Raw genomic sequence first — 21,730 nt, forward strand, 5'->3', positions numbered from 1 at the left:
TATTGCCAAGCGATTATTTGAGAAAGTGGAACCTAAAGCAGACTCTCCGCTACCATCTGTAGTTGGTCGAGAGTCGCAAAGAAATAGTAATCTCTGACTCCCCCGTATTATCATTCCGAAATTTGATGGCGATTTGAAAAATTGGCCTACATTTTTTGATATGTTTAACACGTTGATCCATAATAATTCTCCCCTTTCAAACATTGAAAAATTTCAATTTTTAGTGTCTTATTTGGAAAAGGATGCTCTCAGTGTCGTGAAGAATTTGCCAATTAATGATGCCAATTATAGCATAGCTTACAATGCCCTCGTGAAGCGTTATCAAAACGATCGCTTGTTGTTAACCGATTATTGGCTGTCGATCTTTCGGGCTCCGACTATGAAGAGTAACTGAGGAGATTGCTTTCAACATTTTCAGAGAATCTTGCAGCTATCGATAAATTCGATATCGGATTTTACAAAATTCAATTTGCTTTTAGAGAAACTCGACTCGACTCTCAAGACGAGGTTCGAACTCAAATTTTGTGATAAAGATATCCCAACTCTTCAAGATTTATGTGATTTTTTGGAACAGAATTGTAAAGCTTTAGAAAACTCTTTAGTTACCTCAAAAGGTATTACCCCTACCAAGAGGCTTGGGGTTTCGAAGCGAGTTTCAACCGATACACGTAGACCCACATCTATGATAGCGACGTCTACCCCTCCGAGTGCTGATGTGAGTTGCATTAAGTGTTTATACTGCCCTTCGGACTACGATTCTCTAACAAAGTGTGATTCCTTCCTATCTCTTGAGCCCCCTCAAAGGCATGTGTTCATCAAGCAACATCGTTTGTGCTTTAATTGCTTCGCGCGATCCCATGGTGTTGGAACATGTCCCTCCAAGATTAATTGTCATGTATGTGGCAAGCGCCACCATACTTTACTGCATTTTGGAAATGCTACTACCCCCTCCGCTTCGAATGAGGCTCCCCCTGTTCCCGGCGACCATGAAGGTATTACCGCTAGTCCGGTGACCATGATGACTAATCTCTCCTCTCAAAAGGTCGTGCTTTTTGCCACTTGCTTGGTGTCCGTTTCGGATAAATCTGGCAAACTTGTTACTTGTCGTGCACTGTTGGATTCAGCTAGTCAAGCCAGTTTTGTGACAGATTCCTTTGCGAAGAAATTGGAGCTTCCAAGGTCTCTCTCTCCGACACCAATTCAAGCCCTCGACCAAATGTCGACGTCTGCGTTAGGGAAAGTTGCCCTGAGAGTGACCACCTCCCAAAGAAAACCTCCTGCTCTCCATATAGAGGCTTTAGTTATTCCATCTATTTGTGATAAGGTACCCTACCAGGTGATTGATAAGCGGAATCTAAAACATCTCAGGTCCCTACCCTTGGCTGATCCCCACTTCTGTGAACCCAACGAAATAGACGTGCTTTTAGGGGCAGATGTTTACGGAGATATTTGTTTGCCTGGATTTAGAAAAGGACAGAACGGTGGCCCATGCGCTTTTGGGACCATCTTCGGATGGGTTGTCCTAGGAAAAGTGAATTCTTTAGAACCATCTTCTCCCTTTAGTTTTTATACCACTGTGAGTACTGCTGTTGATGATTCCTTGAAGAAATTTTGGGTACTCGAGTCGGTCCCTTCAAAGACCTTTATGTCTCCTGAAGACAAATTGTGTGAGGAGATCTTTCTCTCTACCCATTCCTCTGTCGCTTCAGGTAGATACGTGGTATCCTTACCCTTTAAGGATAAACGCCCTTCACTTGGTGAATCTTACTCTCAAGCCCTTAGGCGATTGCAGTTGTTAGAGGCGCGTTTGGCCAAGAACCCAACCAAGCGACTAGCCTACAACGAGTTCTTGAGAGATTATTTGGAACAAGGTCAAATGGCACTGGTCAGCGACCTGCCCCCTCTCCCCGAGGTTACTACATTCCTCATCACGCCGTCTGGAAGCCACATAGCGAACCCCTAAAATTGCGTGTTGTGTTCGATGCTTCAGCCAAAACTTCCAACGGACGGTCCTTGAACGATCTTCTATTTACGGGTCCCAAGCTTCAACCCGACATTGGAGCCATTTTGCTCGTCTTTCGACTGTACTGTGTGGTTTTCACCACCGATATTCGTCAGATGTATCGTCAAATCCTAGTGAGTGACGTCGACCACCTCTTCCTGCGGATTCTGTGGCGTTCTGATCCCCGCGAAGCAGTGCGAGAGTACGTCTTGTCTACGGTGGTCTATGGACTAAGTTGTAGCCCATACTTGGCTATTCGCGTGTTACGTCAGCTTGCTCTGGACGAAGGAGCGCGCTACCCGTTAGCAGCCCGTCTCTTAGATTCCCAAACCTACATCGACGATATTATCGGAGGAACAGACTAGTTGGAGGAAGCCCGTGAGTTGAGGGATCAATTAGTATCGCTGCTAAAATTGGGTGGTTGCGAGTTGCGCAAATGGGCGAGCAACTCCCCCGAGTTATTGAGTTCAATCCCCGCTTCACTTCATCAACCCGTTTCCCTCTGCGGAGACGACAATCCCAGTTTAAAGGTGTTGAGATTGCAGTGGTGTCCCTTACGGGATGTGATCTCCTACCGCATCGAAGTAGCGGATAGGACGTGCACAAAAAGGAATATTTTGTCGCAAGTAGCCCAAATATACGATCCCCTAGGTTTTTTATCCCTGGTCGTGTTGACTGCCAAAATTCTCCTACAGGGGCTTTGGTCCCAGGGCGTCGATTGGAATGCATCTCCCCCCCGCGACATATTCGAAGATTGGAGTTCGTTTTCGTCTCAGCTGGACAGCCTTTCTGGGCTGACAATCCCTCGTCGGGTACTGCCTAGCAACGGCGTCCAGGTGGAGACGCACGGATTTTATGATGCTTCGGAGCGCGGATACGGTGCAGCCGTGTATCTGCAAAGCGTCAGAGAGGACCATATCTCTGTCACCCTTCTGTGTGCAAAGAATCGGGTAGCGCCTTTGAGGCGAGTGTCCATCCCCCGTCTGGAGTTCAGCGTTGCTGCTCGCCCAACTCGTAGATTTCGTCCGATCCACTATAGCCTCTGAGTTGACTATCACGAGAGTATTCGCGTGGAGTGACTCCAAAATTGCGTTGTCTTGGATAAAGTCCTCCCCCCACAGATGGAAAACTTTTGTGGCCAATCGCGTGTCCCTCATTCACGACATCATTTCCCCCAGTTCCTGACATCACGTCGCCGGTTCATCCAACCCTGCTGACTGCGCATCCCGAGGGCTCTTCCCCGAGCAAATATTAATTCACCTCTCTGGTTCTGTAGTCCCCCCTGGTTGCGTCTTCCGGTTCAAGAGTGGCCCACCTCCCACTTCACCCCCGGAGACGATCTGGAACTGGAACGTAAACCAGTGTTGACTTGTGTGTCCACCCCTTTAGTCGACTCGCTCGGAGAACTGTTAACCCGTTTCTCGTCGTTACGAAAATTTGAGAGGATCCTGGCTTATTGTTGTAGGTTTCTAAATAATTGTCGTACCTCCGTTCCCAAGCGAGCGCTTGATAATTTGTCGTTTGCGGACACGTACCACGCCCGCACGTTACTCACAGGATACGTCCAACGTGAGGTGTTCGCCGGTTTGCTGAAGTGTCTTCGGCACGGTCTCATTCGAGTCGGTGGCAGACTCCGTGGTTCTGCGTTGTCTTTCGACGCAAAATATCCTCTTCTACTACCTCGAGACCATTCTGGATTTTGTCCGCCCGCAGAGCAATTCATCACACCCTATCGCAGTGTTACCGATGCTTCCGTGTCCAACCTTCTTGTGTACAGCCATTCATGGCTGATTTACCCCCCGTTCGTCTATCGCAGGTCAAGCCATTCTCGCATACCGGTGTCGATTTTGCCGGTCCAATTTCCATTACCCTTGCGCGAAGGCGCGGCGCTAAGACCCAGAAGGCTTACATTTGCCTATTCGTTTGCATGACCACCAAAGCCATCCATTTGGAATTGGCTTCCGGACTCAGTTCAGACGCTTTCTTGGCCGCTTTTCGGCGCTTTGTCGCTCGCCGCGGGCATTGCATTGACATGTATAGTGATCATGGTAGAAATTTTGTCGGTGCTAACCAGTTGTTGGTACAGTATTGCTAGCAGTCCGCCGACCAGTGTGAGGTGCGCTGGCACTTCAACCCACCCTCCAGTCCTCACTTTGGAGGTCTTTGGGAGGCCGGCGACAAGTCGGTAAAGACCCATTTGTTTCGTGTGATAGGCTCTCAGATCCTGACTTTCGAGGAAATGTCGACAGTGTTAACTCAGGTGAAATCCATACTGAATTCCCGCCCCCTTATGTATTTTGAGTTCCAACCCAAACGATTTGCGTAGCCTTACTCCTGGGCATTTTCTAACCTTGGAGCCCCTATCTGCCCCTCCCGCCGACACTTTAGCTAATCTGAACACTAACAGACTCACTCGTTGGCAGCTCGTGCAGCAGTTGCATCAGCACTTCTGGGACAGATGGCATCGGGAATACCTCCACCACGACTAACCCCGCAAAATTTGGTCAGTTGGTTTTAATTAAAGAAGAGAACCTCCCCCCATTAAAGTGGCTTCTGGGCCGCATCACGCACTTGTACCCCAGTTCCGACAAGGAAATTCGCGTTGTGCAAGTGCACACGGCCAAAGGCACTTTCGATCGACCTTTGGTCAAATTATCTTTTGTCCCTAACTGTTAACCTGTTCAAGGGGCAACCGTGTATATAGTGTATAGGATAAGTTTATGGGAAAAATTGGGTATTTTTGGGAGGCCGGAATGTTAAGGGTTGAATAACATTTTTCGGTAACTTCATAATTTTTTTCCCTTGAGTTAACTTTTTATTTTCGCGCTGTGTATACAACACCCCCACTATACCCAACCTTGGTTAAGCCGCGCGAATAGACAGACTTGCGTGAGCGGCCGTAGTGTAATACACGAAAAAACAAGCTCTCTTCTGTGACCGGTGCGCGAGAACCCCGCGCTGTGTTGTGGTCTTTACCACCCCCAACCCGCCAGAAAACCCGGCCGGGCAGATAATAAAGGGCATTGGTTTCTATGTTTTAAAATATTCTTGCATATACGTCTAACGATTTTTTTAAGCATCAAAAACAAAACTGGACTTGACACCATATAATTTAACAGATTGACCAAATCTAAAATAGAACAATTTAAAAGAATAATATCTAAAGCAGTATCGCAAATATTCTGAATTAAAAAATACTTGAGCTAAACTGGATTCAAAACTTTTAACGTGTCACGTTCACGTTCACTCTGTCGAGAAGCTTCGAGAACTCCTATCGATACTACTCTGCTCCTGCTAAGTATTATTATTTATTATTATTATTATTAATTTTATTATTATCCAAGCAACATTATACAAGAGACAGATCACGATAGCTGTCCAGCAAAAAATTTATCAAGGAGTTTAGGGATAGCGGACTGTTTACAAATTCCACTATGTATGGTGATTAAAGACCAAACACAATTCGATGAAAGAACTACTAGGGCACCATCCAGTTAGAATCATACACAAATCAAATTTCAATTTCTACTTTGCATTCCAATATCGACATCACCCTAAAATTTTTGATAAATTTTCTGATTTATAATTATGTAATTTTTCTTACCATTTAATTAATTAAACAAAATTTGGTTTTTTGTAATTGTTGATAAAATAACCCAATGCCCTCGCGAACCCTGAAATGCGGATATTGCGTTAGACGTGACAACGTCTATCGCCTCCCTTGATCACGCTACATAGACGTGACTGACCGCCCCGACGGCGCCTGTTTTCCAGACATACGTTGCGCGAAACAGTCGACCGCGACCGCCCTTGACGATAGAAACGTGAAAATCGCCCTATTGCGAAACCCCCGTTTAAACCCCTTTCACTATTAATATATTCCCTTATAAGTCGGTGTCCTCTTTGGACTAGCCTCTCAAATGGTTTCTTTCGAGGAAGTTTAATCTCTATTTTAACGCAAATTGTGTGTTTGTGATTAACTCAAATAAACTAATTTGTAACGTCGTCGCGTTGTGACAGAATATAGTTTGTGTTGTGTTAAACGGCTATCATTTAAAATAAACCAGCCCCGCAATAATACAGTCCACACCCCCAACAAATCAACCCGTTAGATGGTGGTGAAGCAAGGATACGTTTCTCCCTCAGTAATACTAACATACTATTTGCTGTTATCATTTATGTATTCCAAATCTTTAAATTTTTAAATAATACCTAATTCCATTTCTTTTAAGAGTTACAAAATGAGGTCTAGCATCTTAGAACTCCACTGACTGAAACGCAATGGTATGGCGCAGTCGGCATATCTTGCGTTAAGCAGTTCTTCCATTGTTCTACAGGTCAGTCAGAATAAAATCTTGCAAATCCCTGTCGCTGTTATCGATGACGAATAAGTAATTGTGGACATATTGCTGGCCTCTGTGAATGAAGCTCTGATTTTGCCATCTTCCAAATATACTTCTGTTCCGCTCACATTTACGCGACGTACGACTTACAATTTATTTTCTAGAGACACAGCAGTAGATTTTAGCCCTCTTAAAGAACTAACAATGACGAAGCAATCATCAGTTTGCCGCGTCGCCTCTAAAACTTGAGGGAATCTCAGAGTGCGGGAGACATAACCTTTACTACTGCCATCCCCAATTAAGGCAAAATTTCGACCTACGGCTGCGGTTGTTAAGACCATGTTGACAACTGATGAAATTACTGCTGTCAAAAATTCCGTCACAATCACCTAGTTTGCCAACGTTGATTATCAATTTTTACAGGAGACTGTAACAATATTTCCAAATCTCTGAATTGCTCCCGAGTGGGTTGTTAATCAATTGAACTACATGACGTTCCCCCAATCATCCTATTGACTTCTTCAAAGTTTAACTGAAACTGAAACTACTCTGTACCTGCTTACACACGGCGATTCAGGTTTTAATAGAATAACTTCAGATATAGAAAGAACTAACCGAAATAATAATAGTTTGTATTGTAAACTATTCCCCAAAAACTGTTCCGCTTGCAGGCGCTAAAATGGCACCGAAGTTTGGTTTTTATTTTATGGTGCATAATATTCGTGGAAAAATTTATATTAATTGCTATACTTTTTTGTCGAACGCCACTAGATAAATTCGCACCTTTTCCGATGCGTTCCGTCCTTTTTCCGTTCTTAAATTTTTTTGATATGTTGCATAATTTTCGAGATATTTCACAAAATTCCGGACACCGCAAGACTATCCTAGAAAACTGATATGGTTTTAATTGCAAGAACGACGAAGATGCAATATTAATATTTGTCTTATACCGCAGCAACAGACCTACGTAACGCATTTATTATTCCGACGAATCAATGTATTAACCGCCGTTTGAATTGTAATGGCATTTCTTAAGGTGCATTCTGTTGCCTGTTGCATAAACTTCACTCCAAACTTAATAATTCAAAGGATTTAAGCCAGGTGAACTACAATAAAACAATTTTAAATTTTCTTCACTTGAAGAATCTTAAGAAGAAAGTTTTCAAGAAAATCATGGAACAAATTGGCATTTGCACTCAACTCGTGCTAAAATGAATGTTTCCTAATGCACTTCAGCTTTTAGATATCCCATACATGGAAAATGTTAATTAATTTCGACTCCGAAATATATCTACAAAATGTGGGTTGTCTTTCAGGTACCAAAACTTGCTTGTGTGCGTGGTAATTTTGCTTTAGATATACTCATTGTTTTGTCAATATTGATGACTTGAAGAATTCTGTTGTTATCTCTTTGACGACCAATGCAATTTTGCTTATTATTAACAAAAAATTTGTGTGCGGGTGCGAAACATTTCTCTGCGGAAACCATAGGCGTAGGCTGCTGCATTCGAACTTCCGTCGCAGAAACTATAAACATAATGCATTATTACGGGGAATATCAATAGATGCTTTTCTTCTACCAATGAATCGTTTTGTTTTTTTTTGGTATTTTCAGTATTAAAAGAAAAAGTTCGTATAGGGCTCTTTTTGATTTAAATCGCTAGCGCGGATATAATACATCGGATTTTCGCACCCATATTTTAAGGTTGATTCAGCCGATATCACGTTTTGTGGATTTAAATGTAAAGTGAATTTAAGCAATTCCGGTAACTAGCGAGGCAGGCCACTAACAATCCGGTAAGCTCGTTATACCAATTATTATCTTCAAATTTCACTTTTTGTTCCCTATCACGTGGCCTCTTCCGGCACGGCATGATGTAACTGGGTACTTACGGTCGTTCTGCTTCCCTTGAGGACTTTAACTTATGGCCTAGACTTTTTTTGTAGCTAATATCGTTTTGTGATAAACAGTTTTTCACGCTTATTCGTGAAAAATGGGTGGCACCCCTCAGCAAGTAGGTGGCTAGGGCAAAAGTATTACGTACCCCACAATTTTAAACAACTTTCGAGTAGTACAATTATAGTCTAACCACCCCCATTTTAGCGGTTCGGTAAGAGTCTATTTCCTCGTTGTCATTTAGCTCTTTTTAAGTTTTTGTTTTGTTAGCCCGTTGAAGTGCTAACAGAATGTCGGCATATTCGGTCTTTGTAAATGTTCTGGGCATCTACACAATAAACTTCACAACTAACGTCACAAACAACAATGAAACTTATTTTCACCTAAGAAAGTTAACGCTAGACTGTGTTTTGTTCTTCAAGGCATGCTGCTATTTAAGCAACATTTATCCAACGCAGCTGAGCTTTGTCCGGAATTTTGTGGAATATCTCGAAAGCTAAGCGTCGTATAAAAAAAATTAAGCAAGGAAAAAGTTAGTAAAAGGAACAAATTGTATAGGAAGAAATACAATTTTATGCAGTTGCGTGCGACAAAAAAGTTCCGTGCAGTTGACACACCCAAAAACAACATTTCGTATAGCAAATAATCTATTTTTTTTTTTTCAAATATGTCATGCCCTTAGCATTTAACCAAACACTTGTGTGTTTGGCTTTCTAGCAATAAAATAAAAACAATAAAATAATTCAAATTTTTTCCCCAAACGGAAGTTTTTTTGGAGTGTAGTTTATAATACAAACTATCAATGGAATGCATGGAACGCCTGGTGTGTGAAACGGAATATTTCCTTTGACGGATCGAAGATGTTTGATATGTTTTTGGTTGGTTAGTGGAAAAATTTGGTTTTAACATTATATTTATCTTTTTTATCTTTCCTTGAGATTGCTTTCGAACTCATTTTCTTTGGGAAGTTGTGGTGATGTGTATTTTGTGATTGAACGCTCTATGTACAAAAATGTACAAATCGATAATCGATAACGTCGATTATTTTTAATTGACAACATGGAAAAATTATCAGCGTTTGATATGAAAATTACTCTTACGAACAGTCTGTAAATCAAATTATCCCCTATACTTTCTTCACGGGCGTTTTGAAGTTATTACGAAAAACTTACATACCTACATACCTAATACCCACCTTGTATTTTAAGTTTTTATCGTCATACGCAGCCTCCAACTCCGTTTTGATATTGGAAAAATGTATTCGATGTTTCGGTTCCGTCTTCCAACAGTTTTTCATGATGTTGCATATTACGGAGGGGCAATCGTCAGGAGGAATCAACATGATTCCATCCAAAATTAACTTGACTACTTCGTCGTTACTGTGACCGTAGTATGGTTGCTTTCCGTAACTGAAGATCTCCCATAGGACCACTCCGTACGACCAGATATCCGATTCAAGGGTAAAACGTCCATAGACGACACTTTCTGGAGACATCCATCGAACGGGAAGTAGTCGGGAACCGCCCATCTGAAACACGATTTAGAATTTGAGACTTTGACGTCAACTAAGTATGATCTGGAGATGATGCTAATTGGTTGCCATGATTGTTGTGAAGTTTATCAAGGATTCAGATAGACGTAAGTATATCGCTAGGTACTTACCTACCTGTGCCTTCGTGTTTGAAATTATAATAGTTACCTTCCGGCCTTTGTTGCCGAAGTTCGTTCTTGAAAATTAATAGTATTTCTGAAGTTGCTAAGGAACGGATTACTAAAAGTGAACTTTTTAAAAATAAGAAAATTAATATTCTCTATGTGTTCAAACCCTTTCGCCGCCACAACTCAACGTTTGGAGCTACAAAAATCTGTTCGAATAGGACTAGAGTTTGAAACTCAACATTACACCAACTTGTGCACGAGGATAAACGCGGCTATAATGATTTGTTGTACCTTGTTCTCCTTTAGCGGATTATGATCAGCAACTGGGTAAATTTTTACCGTTGTTACGGTATTTCTATGTTTTCGTGATCATAACGCAATCAATCTCATTTCTGACATGTGTTATGGGTTATCTTGAGGAGATCTCGAAGTATTTAGGCGTCTCGATGGTAGCTTAAAAAATGTATTTGTGCCGACTGCGGTTATTCGGTCATTCTTCAAGTCCATATATTTTCACATGCACCTCTACAGATTTTTGCATTATTCCCCAATTACCAAAGTTACATCTTCTTTACACATTATAATTAAGGAGATAGGCAGACAATTGAGATATTAATTATTCCCAGGTAAGGTAAATAAAAACTTAAATAAAATTAAAAATAAAATGAAAATATATAAATTGTAATAAATATTACTGGAGTACAGACAAATAGTAACGAGCTCTTCAGTGTTTTCCAGCATGTTATCAGATTCCCCCTATCTTTCTTCTATTTCAATCACATGTTCGACGCACTTCATTTTTCAAAATCTTTATTCCCCCTTTTTAAGGTTCGTGATTTTAAAAGTGATGTTATGCATTTAATTTAACAGTGAAATGACGAAAGACAAGGAACCGTTATCTTTAATTTTGAATAGATTTTGTCGACAAAAAATGTCCCATAAAAAGTTTTATTCAAATTTGCAATCTTCAGCCCCTTTTTCTGCATATTTTTCTGAGACTGCTTTTTATTTAGAGCAAGCCAATCGTTAATATCATTTTTTTCAACAAGCTGGCATGACTAGAAAGATCCAGGATGAATAAAATCTAGCATTTGATTGTTTTGATTCCAGTGGGCCATCCTTTCGCGAATGTCTCGGTTTTTAAATTTTTCTTCTGCATCTTTACCAACGGTATATTCGCAATTGACGCAACTTTTGAACAGCTTTTCCTTCAAAACGGCCTTATCCATGGGCGAAATGAGGTCATTCTTTTTCATTTCATTTATTATTTTGTCCAAAGTAGTTATTTATTTTTTTAAGTAAAATGGGTGTATTGCTTCTGATGCCAGTCTTTTCGTCCGTAATATAGTTTCGTTTCTTCCTGTACTTCTTTTTGGTGACATGATGGGCCCGCGTTTATCCTCGTGCACAAGTTGGTGTATTGTTGGCTGTCAAACTCCAAACGTTGAGCTGTGGCGGCGAAAGGGTTTGAACACATTGAGAATATTAATTTTCTTATTTTTAGAAAGTTCACTTTTAGTAATCCGTTACTCAGCAACTTCAGAAATACTATTAATTTTCAAGAACGAACTTCGACAACAAAGGAAGGTACAACAAATCAGTATAGAGTAAAAGATGAAGAAACTTAAAAACATAGACAGAAACATAAAGAAAACCATTCGAAAAGCTAAAAACAAATCGGTGGAAGACGAGTGTATGGAAATAGAGTTTTCGTAAAGTAGCAATTATTCTTTTTACTTGAAACTGAGGAAACCTAATAGAACCGCTAATATAATAGACGACCAGGACAACAAACCTTTTAATAAGGAACCGATAAAAGGGCAATGGAAGAGATAAGCAAAGCGGTGTTTTGAGGACGATAAAGAAGACAGTCTCTTTAGCACTGAATAGAAAGCGTCAGTTGAAAAGATAAAGAATAGGAAAGCAGCTGTACCAGATAATTTACACAAGTCAAAGGGCAGTAACGGGCTACTGGTAACAATACAAAGACAAAGTAACTACGGGATCGCCTAAAATTGTAGACAGAGCAAATACGGGATCTAAGTGCTCGGTAAAATATTGGCTTTTTATTGGAAAATCAAGCATTAGCCCATGAATATTTACTTTTTGAGAACAACTGCAGATTATGAGAAAACGTTCAATCAAGACAAGCAACATTAAACTTATTATTACACAGATTATGCCGGCATATTAAAATAACGAACTTATCACAGAACGACTGACAACCAACCAATGGTTGAGGCACGTATATAAGGCGAGTGCGGGACCAGAGAATCATCGGCTTTGGATACTATGGAATAACATAGTACACAAGGCTTAATACAAATTTTCTATTTCATTTACTATTTCGATTGTCAGCAGTAACACAGCCATACTCGGTACCCCTGCTTTTACTCTTTAATTGCGAGTTTTAATGATATGCATATTGTCAATTATTGTGTAATATATTAGATTAGTATTTACGCATCTTTTGAAATCCTCCTGCATGGGTTGTTAACTTCATCCGAGCTTAACTAAAACTCGTTTGCATTCTACCCTGTACCTGTTTATGCACTGTTTGCATGCATATGCGGCAAAAAATAAGTTGGAGAAACAAGACGAAAAATATCAACTATGCTAAAAAAACATAAAAGACCATTAGGCAGTTGCCGAATACAATAATGAAACCGGACATCAAGTCTTATTCGACCAAACTGAAATTCTTACTTAATTCTTAATAAATTATTTTACTAAAGAAAAATCCGACCATCCATAGAAATCTCAAAACAACTAAACAATCTTATCTTTCATCAATTATCCGAGACAATGTTCATGTCTGTCCTTTAGCTCTTTAGCCCCCACAAAGAGCATATGAGCAGGTACAGAGTATAATTTAAATGTAAAGTTCCATAAATAATCGGATTATTGAATATTTTTTAAATATCGCGGTAAAGTTGACCCAAGTTAAGTGTTTTTACAGATAAATGGCCCTGGAAACCTACCTTATAGTAATCACAAGTGTATACGTCACGGCTCATTCCAAAGTCCGCAATTTTCACTGTCGATCCCTCAGCTACTAGACAATTCCTACAGGCCAAGTCTCTGTGGACGAACCTCTGCGCGGCGAGATATTCCATACCTTTCGCGACCTGAAGAGCTATGTTTAATAGATCAGAAGGATATAGTAGCGGTGGATGTTCCGTATAATCTTCACCATAGCAGCCTGTCGAGAGGCGACGCTGTACGCGAAGCACTTCTGCCAAGTCTCCGTGTTTCATGTACTCAAACACCATCATTGGGCCAACAGCCCCTTCTAAGAATGATTAAAGTTAAGTTAGATGGGTACTATTCTAAATCTGAGACAAATTCATTTTCCGTCTCTGCAAGGTAAGTGCTGGGGTGTGTTCTTTTCCGAGGCTATGTTTAGTTTCATAAGTAACGGAATTGCAATTTTGTTTTCGAATATGTCCGAAAAATCAACATTTTGGCAAGATAAGTAATCGCGTTACTCATAGCGCCAAACATAGCTTAAAGAAATCCCTTTTTAACCACTCAAGTATATTAAAATGCGTTAAACTTTTTTGGAGATATGGACAGTTATTTAAAAATATGTTCTAATAAAAATATTCGAATGCTTTCCTTGCGGAGAGAGCAAAAAGTATTCAATAAAAAAGATTTGAAGTTTTAAATTTTAAGACAACGATTACGCCTCTAGTGACCATTTAAGAAACTCGAAAATAATTAACATTAATATTTTTTTTTATTCTTTCTTCTCTAATTTTAATTTGGCTAATATCGTATTTGATCTCCCTTACTGAAGCATCCAGTATACAGGGTGTTCGGAAATAATTTACGAATAATTTAAAAGGTGAAATGAAAGAATGTCGTATGAACATGGAATCGAAAATGAATAATTCTCAAGATATAGAGTGTCAAACTCTTTTTTTGTTGCAAATGAGTTTTTATTAATTATCTGAAACATCCATTTATCGACTTTTTGACATTTGGTAGTGTTAGAGGCACCCTATCGAATATTTTTGACAAGAAATATTCGTAACTGAATTATTACCCATTTTATTTTATTTATACTTTTTTATCTATGGAATATTTTGCTTATCTTGTTTCGAGAAAAAAAAATAAGATCAATTTATTGCAGGTGCCTAGTTATTAATGTAGTTGTGAAAGCTACCTCCCTTTTTACCACTAAATCAAAAAACACAATAAAATATAGGGTGTCCCATTTAAATTTCCGAAGTTGATGTCGATACCGCAGAATTGGGTCACCGTGTGGAATCTAAAAGAGAATCATCTAAAAATTTGCATTCAAACATTAAAAATGATAGGAGATTACAATAAATTTTTAGAAGTACTTTTATCTAATTGCCTGTAAATTATTATGATTATGTTATGCTACCACAATAACTATTCAAAAATCTCATGGGTATTTTCGTCGGTCCCTACGCACGTAAATCCTGCCTCGTTCGTAAACCATACTGATAGCTGCGGTCAAACAGGTGAGTTGATGATAATAATTGCACTCTTTTGTCAACCAATGCGGACTATCCTTAAAATAAAAGTAATTTAATTATAAACAATGGTTGTAATGGTTGTAAGACATTTAAATTAGAAAATTTGGAGAAAGCGAAGTTCAAGACAAAGAAAGATTGCACATATTTACCTACTTCTCATCGTAGAAAAGAATACAATGGATATAATTAATTAACTATAGAGCAGTGTTTTGGAGTAGATAAGATGATTAGCTTGTGAAAAACTTGGCCTAGGTAAAAGTAGTAGAGATAAACGCTTTAGAATAAATAAAAGAATAATATATTCTTAAAAAAATATTCATCCAAATCTAGCAGAAACAATATTTATAATATGGTACAATAAGTGATCATACAAATAACAGTAATAAATTATTCAAGATCAGAATCGCCGAAAGTTATATCATCATCATCACGTCAGAAGAATTGTCTTCATTTTTTTTTTCATCTCTAAAATATCATCTATTTTTAAAGGCATCTGGTCTGCTTCAAATAATCATCAATTTTCGATTTAGTTGAAATATCTGAGATACTTCATAAAAGCAAAAATGGTGGGGAAAAAATTTTCTGATGTAAATAAAAAAAAAAGAATAACATACTCACTTCAGGATTTTTAACAAATGCATTGCAAATTTTTCTTAAAACAGTTTCTTCTTCATTTTCAATTTGGGAAACAATATACAACGTGTTTACAAATGGAATGTATGTATTAAAAACACTGCTCTGTAGTAAATTAATTTTTCCTTGTTTTTACTAAGCGTGAGGAACGTGTGTACTCTCTAACAAGTGATGGCGTCTGTGCGCCGCAGCATTTTATCCTTTTCTACGATGAGGAGTAAATACGTGCCGTGTCTCCCTGTCTTAGATTTTCGCTCGCTCCGAATTCTCTAATTCTTGAGGCAACCTTATACTACAATATTTATGATTAAATTACTAATACGCATTAGTTGACAAAAGAGTGCAACTATTAACATCAACTTACCTGTTAAACCGCAGCTAGGCATCAAAAAAAGGTAATCGACTATTGTCACTGGAATTAGTTTCGTTTGGTAAACACTGGCGAAATTTTTAAAAAAATGCAATTTTTTAAATGTTAATTAAAACTTATCTTGAACACTTTTTTTCAGTTAAGGTTGCCATATCAAGTCAAGTTCAGAAACTTATTTTTTTTGGATAAAATGTCATTTTTATTCAGTTGACACTGGCGAAGGTCGATCTTAGCTCGGATCTTAGACTATAAGCTCTGAAGATGCCGACAGCATGACTGCCGAAACTGTCGATAAGTTCGATTCATCAACAACCGATGCAGGAGGATTTCAGAAGAGTTGTAAATAGTATTACAGTAGCTTGTGGAAAAAAATCGATTATAATTTGGGACATGCAATAAATTGGTCTTTATTTTCATCCAAAATGAAGCAAGGTGCAAAAGAAATTTAGGAGATAAAAAGCTGTAGTTTTAGTTGCTTAATTTGAAAAGAAATTGAATCGGTCAAAAGTCAGTGGTGCCCATTTTTTTCTCAAAATTATTCGATAGGTTGCCTCCCGATAAACTACCAAATTTCAACAAAATCACTAAATAAAAAATCCATTTGTTATAGTTTGATACCGTGTATCTTCAATAACATACTTTCGAAACCATATTCAGAAAATTTTCAGAAATTATTTTCAAGTTCCTCAAATGGCTACCATTTAAAGTCAATATACATTTGTTTATTCATTATTACACAAAACTGCAAAGTAGCTGACATTCCTTGTTTTTTATGTCATTGTCCATTTTAGGTTTCATTAATAATTGTTGATGGCTAACCGTGTTAATTAAATGTTGAAAAACCATATTTGTTAAATGGTTTATCCATATTTTGCCACTTAAATACGTTGATAGTTAATAAAAATAGTTAGTCACCAATGTATAATGAAAAAATAAACGATAATACTAGTTATTTGAAAAAGGGTAATTATATCAAAATTAACACATTTTATCAGCTGGGGAGTACTTCGGAAGGCAAAAAAGCAATGAACATAAATAATAAATCTTTATTTTGGTTTTAAATGTCATAACAATAAACTAGCTTTAAATTTGGGATAACTAGGACACCCGATATGTCTTGTTCAAACGTGGTTTGTATAAATTGTGCTGTCAGGTTACACTTTTCATATTAGGATTTATCTCATTTAATAAACCTCTGCTTTTACACATTTTTTCCTCTCTTCTGTACTTTTTGGGATATCGTATAGTGTTTTTTTTTTGCGTGAATATCATAAGATATAAGCTAAAGGGTCATAGATCCAAAATAAGTGAGCTACCAGTTCCGTTCTCTGTTAAGTATTTTATTTAATGGTGAAATCCGAATCTAACGCGAACTGCTACTTCTAGTTCTCTAAATATGCCAGTTTTCATTATCTCTTATCGCTTGGTTATTTATGAAGATCAAAAACTTTATGGATGTTTTAATTTTCGAAATATTACTAAATACAGTAAAACATTTTATTCAGTTTGCCATGAAAAAGTCATTATTTTAATTAATTAATACACTGGAAGTTAAAAAATGAATTAGTAAATAACAAGTTTTTAAATTTTAATTTTAATTACAACAATATTCTTGAGTTTTTGTGTATACTTGGCAGTAGCCTCCAAAATTAAATTTGTTGACTAGTATAATTTTTGCTTAATATTGTTCCGAAATTGCAAAAGCAATTAAAATTTTAAAACAAAATCACAATGAAGAAAGGGTGGTTATAAGTGGAGTGAATTAAAAGGAAAAATCTATTTGTGAACTTGATAGAACACAATTAACTTAAATATCAAGGGTTCGATTTTTGAGAATCATTGAGTGCTTAAAACCGCAATTTTCGGATCTTTTGAAAATTGGACATAACTTTTACATTCATGAAAATGTTGGATTCGGATAATATAGCCCCGACTTGCATGTCAAGGGTCCCATTTTTGAGAAACATTTAATTGTTAAATCCGCATGGCGATGTCTTCACTACCAACCGATATATAGGGAGTTTTTTTAATTTTCGGGCCTTTTGAAAATTGCCCATAACTTTTTTATTTATGAAAATGTTGAATTCAGATTAAAATATTATTAAGGCATTTTTTAAGGCTGTAGTGGCGTACTCAGATATTTTCTACACTTGTCCGTTTTCAGGTAAATGAATACAACTTTCGTATTTTATGCGGCAAAAAGGGAATTTTTTGTTTATGTACTAGTAGTTCGTGCATAGTATGTTCAAAATGACGTCACCTAGAAATCTTTAATATAATTTAATAAACACTGGAACTTTTAAAAAAATAAGGTCAATTTAAAATAACTTAAGTGAAAAACACGAAACCTAAGAAGCATTTAATATTTAAATTTTTGTTTTAGATATTATTTTTAATATTTAATATTAATAGCTTTAATTATTTACAAAACAAAATTATAGTTATTTTAAACAAAACCAAAGAAATATTGGACTACAAAATATTAAAATTTAAACTTTTACATCAATTATATTGAAATATTTTAACGTAAATGTTCAAATTGGGCGCCACCCTCTTCAATACACTGAACGCACCTTTTTCGTACTGAATGGCTACTATTCAATTACTCTATAGGATTGATGGAACAGCATTATCCAAGCTAAAAGTTCACTTGAATTAATTAAAATTAATGGCAAGCCTTCCAAAAATGGAACAAAATATGTTCGCAAAATATTTATATAACCGTCCGCTGTCAGATTTTCATTTAAAAAATAAGGTCCCACAAATCTACCTCGAGAACTTTCTACCCATACATTGAATTCAAAGTGACCTTGCCTTGCCTTGCCTTGAATAAGGATTTTTTGTGTTATAGCGATAAGAACTGTATCTGCTAAATATTCCGGAATAGTCAATTCTCTTCATCACTCCAAACAATAGACAGTGGAAAATGAATGTTCTCTTTGCATTTTCCGATAAATCAGTTGCATCCCGTTCATGTAATTTTTGGACTTTTATGGTACAATATGACTTGAATTACTTTAGTTTTTCCAACTGTTGCTTCAGCTAGTGCCAGCGAGAACATGATTGGAGTTTCCAATACTTCTCCAATTATATTCAATTCCCGGATTTTCTGTTCTTCATTTATGTAGTTCTGACTTTGCCCTGGCTTTTTGAAACTTCGGTAATTGGTTAAATTATTTTTTAATGTCCGAAAAATTCGCTAATCTGTATGAAATAAAGTTCATTGGCTGCCTTTGCATTTTCATTCCACAAAATATAACCCTTTAACATATCACACTTTTCTTAATTTTGGTAGGTTTTAAATTGATAAATGAACTAATAGCTTCAGTTTGGCCACTAAAAATATATGTGACAGAACACAAAATTCAATAAAGAATAAGCCTACTAAAACATTAATAAAAATTACCTTTATTTCCGGCCTTTTTCATTACATATACCAACAAATCTGTATGGCTAACAAGGGCTCGACGCGGACATTTTTTCAACACTATGTCCAACTATGATGATATAAAATGGGAAAGTTATATTCATTTATGGGAAAACGAAGAACTATAGAAAAAATCTGATTCGCCCATTTTCATAAATATAAAAGTTATGGGCAATTTTCAAAAGGGTCTATATCTCGGTTCGTAAATGTTTATAAAAAGTCGAGCCTTTGCTCTATCTAGTTCAGAAATAGGTTTTTCCTATTACGACTGAACACATGACCGAAAAGATATTAGGGATTTACGTAAGTTATACTTCAATTTAATAACATAATCTAAATTAAAATCAAATCCACTTTCATATAATAACAGTTTCAAAAATAAACCAAAAAATAAATAAATCTCTTAGCAACTAATTACAAACATAAGCTTTAAAGTTAAATTATTCGTGCCAGTTTTTTCATATTTGTACTTTCCTAATTCAGAAAAATATAACTAAATATTTTTCTTCATAAATAAACCAGAAGATTATCCACATCATGTAACGAAACTTAAAATGCTATTTTTTTAAAATTAAGTTCATCGCTGTGTACTTTAGAAACCGGGCGCGAAAATCAAAAATGGCATAATGAAAGTTCCGATAGCCTGTCATGAATCGACATTTTAGATTTACCCTCTATAAGTCTATAACAACAAAATTTTAATAGTTACATCTATTTACTAACCTCTTAATACAACACCCAAAAGCGAGAGGATGTTTGGATGTCGAAAAGCGCTCATGATTTCAACCTCTCTGAAAAAATCTTCTTCGTTTTCTTTGCTAGCAGAATCCTTTAAAACTTTTATGGCGACTATATCGCAATTGCTTCCATCGTCGCTGATTAATTCGCCTGAAAAAATCAACCAAATGATCGGTGTTTATTTTTTCTCACAATGACGGATCTAATAAAACCGGAAAATGGAACGCAAGTGCATAATACGGAAGTCAACCGGAAATACTAAATTATGCAACAGGTTTAATAATCAGCTTATATTATATATTATAGCTATTAGAGATGGATATAGAGGCGCTGCGCATGCCGGTAATGCAGAAACCTGCTAAGGAACTATAACACAAATTTTGAGAAACTTACCAATATGACCCCTGACAGATCGGAAATAAGTTTAGATGCGGCATTCTTGCCTCGTTAAATATGTTAGGAAAACGAGTTTGTGGAAATCGCTGTTAAGAAAGAAAATGGCGCAAATTCAGGTTAGTGGAAGAAATGTAAAGGCATTCTCTACGAAAATGTCACTGTCAAATGTGGCGTATGAATTTTCACCGTTGTGGGACACGATATTATCTAATGGTTATATGTTTAATTCACAGTCTTCATTTCAATAAATTATATATTAATATTATAAATACTTTTTACAAGACTCCTGGATTCCTCAGGCGTCGGTTTTTGTTGAGTCGAACTACCTCAAGTTTCGAAAATGATCCTGTTGGCTTCTTTAAAGCTTCACTGTCAAGGAGTCAAGTTGCTTGAATCCAGGAGTTTTGTAAAAAGTATTACAATAACTTGTGAAGGTTTCCTTGAAAAATTAATATTTTAAATAACAATACATTATATAAAATGCATGTACAAAAAAAAAGCAAGTAAAAAAAAATCTTTAAAGGTTAAATTTAAAGGTATTATGAAAATTAGAACCTCATTTACTGATATTAATTAAAATTTATTAAATTAAATTAATTAAAATTTATTAAATTAAAATAATTAAAAAAATTAAACGCTAATGTCAAAGTGAATGTGTTTATTTTTATTACACAGCCTATCCGTTCTCAATTTTTCAATTTGAGTCAGCAATTTAACTTATGTAATAAAGTATTTATTGTTTATTTATTTATATTTATTGTTATGTTCTCATCAGCGCCATATCGAAAATTTTCATTATTAGATAGAGCATAAATAATGTTTTTAAGTGATGTAACACATGACGCATTGATTATCATTCATCTTCTTAGGTTTACAAAAGCAAAATTTCAAGTTTATTTTTTATAGTAGGCCACGAAGGCTCTCGACAATCATATTAAATCTATTGTTTATTCAGAAAAACAGTCAATAACGCAACAAATTTAGAACAAAATTTCTTTATATACTAATTACATTGGAATTAGTAACCAAATAATAATTGAAATTTATGAAATTAAATTCAATAATTAATACATATTAATTCATATTTTTATAGTAATATTTACATCAATCAATCAATTACAGAAGATTTTCAGACAAACGGCCATATTTTCAAATCATACCTAACATCGTCTAAATTGAAATTCTAAACTAGCTGACGTAATTTTTCCTCTGAAAGAAAATCATGTTGATACACAATTATCCCTAAATTTTGTATTTATAAATAATATGCATCCCGCTGTTATTTACCATACTTTTAACAGAAATAATGTTTTATTAACAAATTTTTCGTCTCCTTGCTATTTTGTGTTGTGCCATTCACACTTCGCCTTATAGACCAATCAAATTAATACATTTTGAGGAATTGTTCAACAACTACTACTACGGCAAACTAGAAATCATTTTAATCCTTTATTTGATCCTAAATTCATGTCAACCGAGCAACATAGTCGAAATCGAATGTTGAAAACGAAAAAAAAAAGAGGATGTGCTGATACTTTATTGTCAACAGTGGCATTCAGTTGACAGGCAACTTTGCGATGGTCATCATAATCGCGGATTAAACCGATTTAGTGATTCTATTAACCGCAAAAACCCCAAATTCATCCACATTTTACGTCATGAAACCTGGAAAAGAAACCTCTCAGACCACCTTCTACTCTTTCAAGTACTTCAACTTCTCGTCCGTTGTCAAATAGAATAATCTGTTCCTACATGCA

The 21,730-nt window shown here is 36.5% G+C and overlaps 2 protein-coding genes across 8 annotated transcripts in view; one reads left to right on the forward strand and one right to left on the reverse strand.

Annotated features, from left to right (window-relative positions):
- LOC132697368 (tyrosine-protein kinase transmembrane receptor Ror-like) overlaps window positions 1-21,730 on the reverse strand; it is a 239,270-nt gene that overhangs the window by 39,011 nt on the left and 178,529 nt on the right. For 3 of the 4 annotated variants that reach the window (XM_060662811.1, XM_060662810.1, XM_060662812.1), the window contains exons 6-8: window positions 19,563-19,727; window positions 12,883-13,193; window positions 9,438-9,770 (exon numbers count right to left, since the gene is read on the reverse strand). In XM_060662811.1, coding sequence (XP_060518794.1) covers window positions 9,438-9,770; window positions 12,883-13,193; window positions 19,563-19,727 — 809 coding nt within the window. Of the gene's footprint in view, window positions 1-6,676; window positions 6,884-9,437; window positions 9,771-12,882; window positions 13,194-19,562; window positions 19,728-21,730 lie in introns of those variants that run through there. The other variant, XM_060662813.1, reaches the window with a different exon arrangement.
- The window catches only part of LOC132697369 (cytochrome P450 315a1, mitochondrial), a 42,131-nt gene continuing 33,536 nt past the window's right edge, over window positions 13,136-21,730 (forward strand). For 3 of the 4 annotated variants that reach the window (XM_060662814.1, XM_060662817.1, XM_060662818.1), the window contains exon 1: window positions 13,136-13,267. In XM_060662814.1, coding sequence (XP_060518797.1) covers window positions 13,200-13,267 — 68 coding nt within the window. In that variant the 5' untranslated portion in view covers window positions 13,136-13,199. Of the gene's footprint in view, window positions 13,268-19,664; window positions 20,090-21,730 lie in introns of those variants that run through there. The other variant, XM_060662816.1, reaches the window with a different exon arrangement.

Source organism: Cylas formicarius, unplaced genomic scaffold, assembly GCF_029955315.1.
Source record: "Cylas formicarius isolate icCylForm1 unplaced genomic scaffold, icCylForm1.1 PGA_scaffold_1__22_contigs__length_36826433, whole genome shotgun sequence".
NCBI classification, from domain to species: Eukaryota; Metazoa; Arthropoda; class Insecta; order Coleoptera; family Brentidae; genus Cylas; species Cylas formicarius.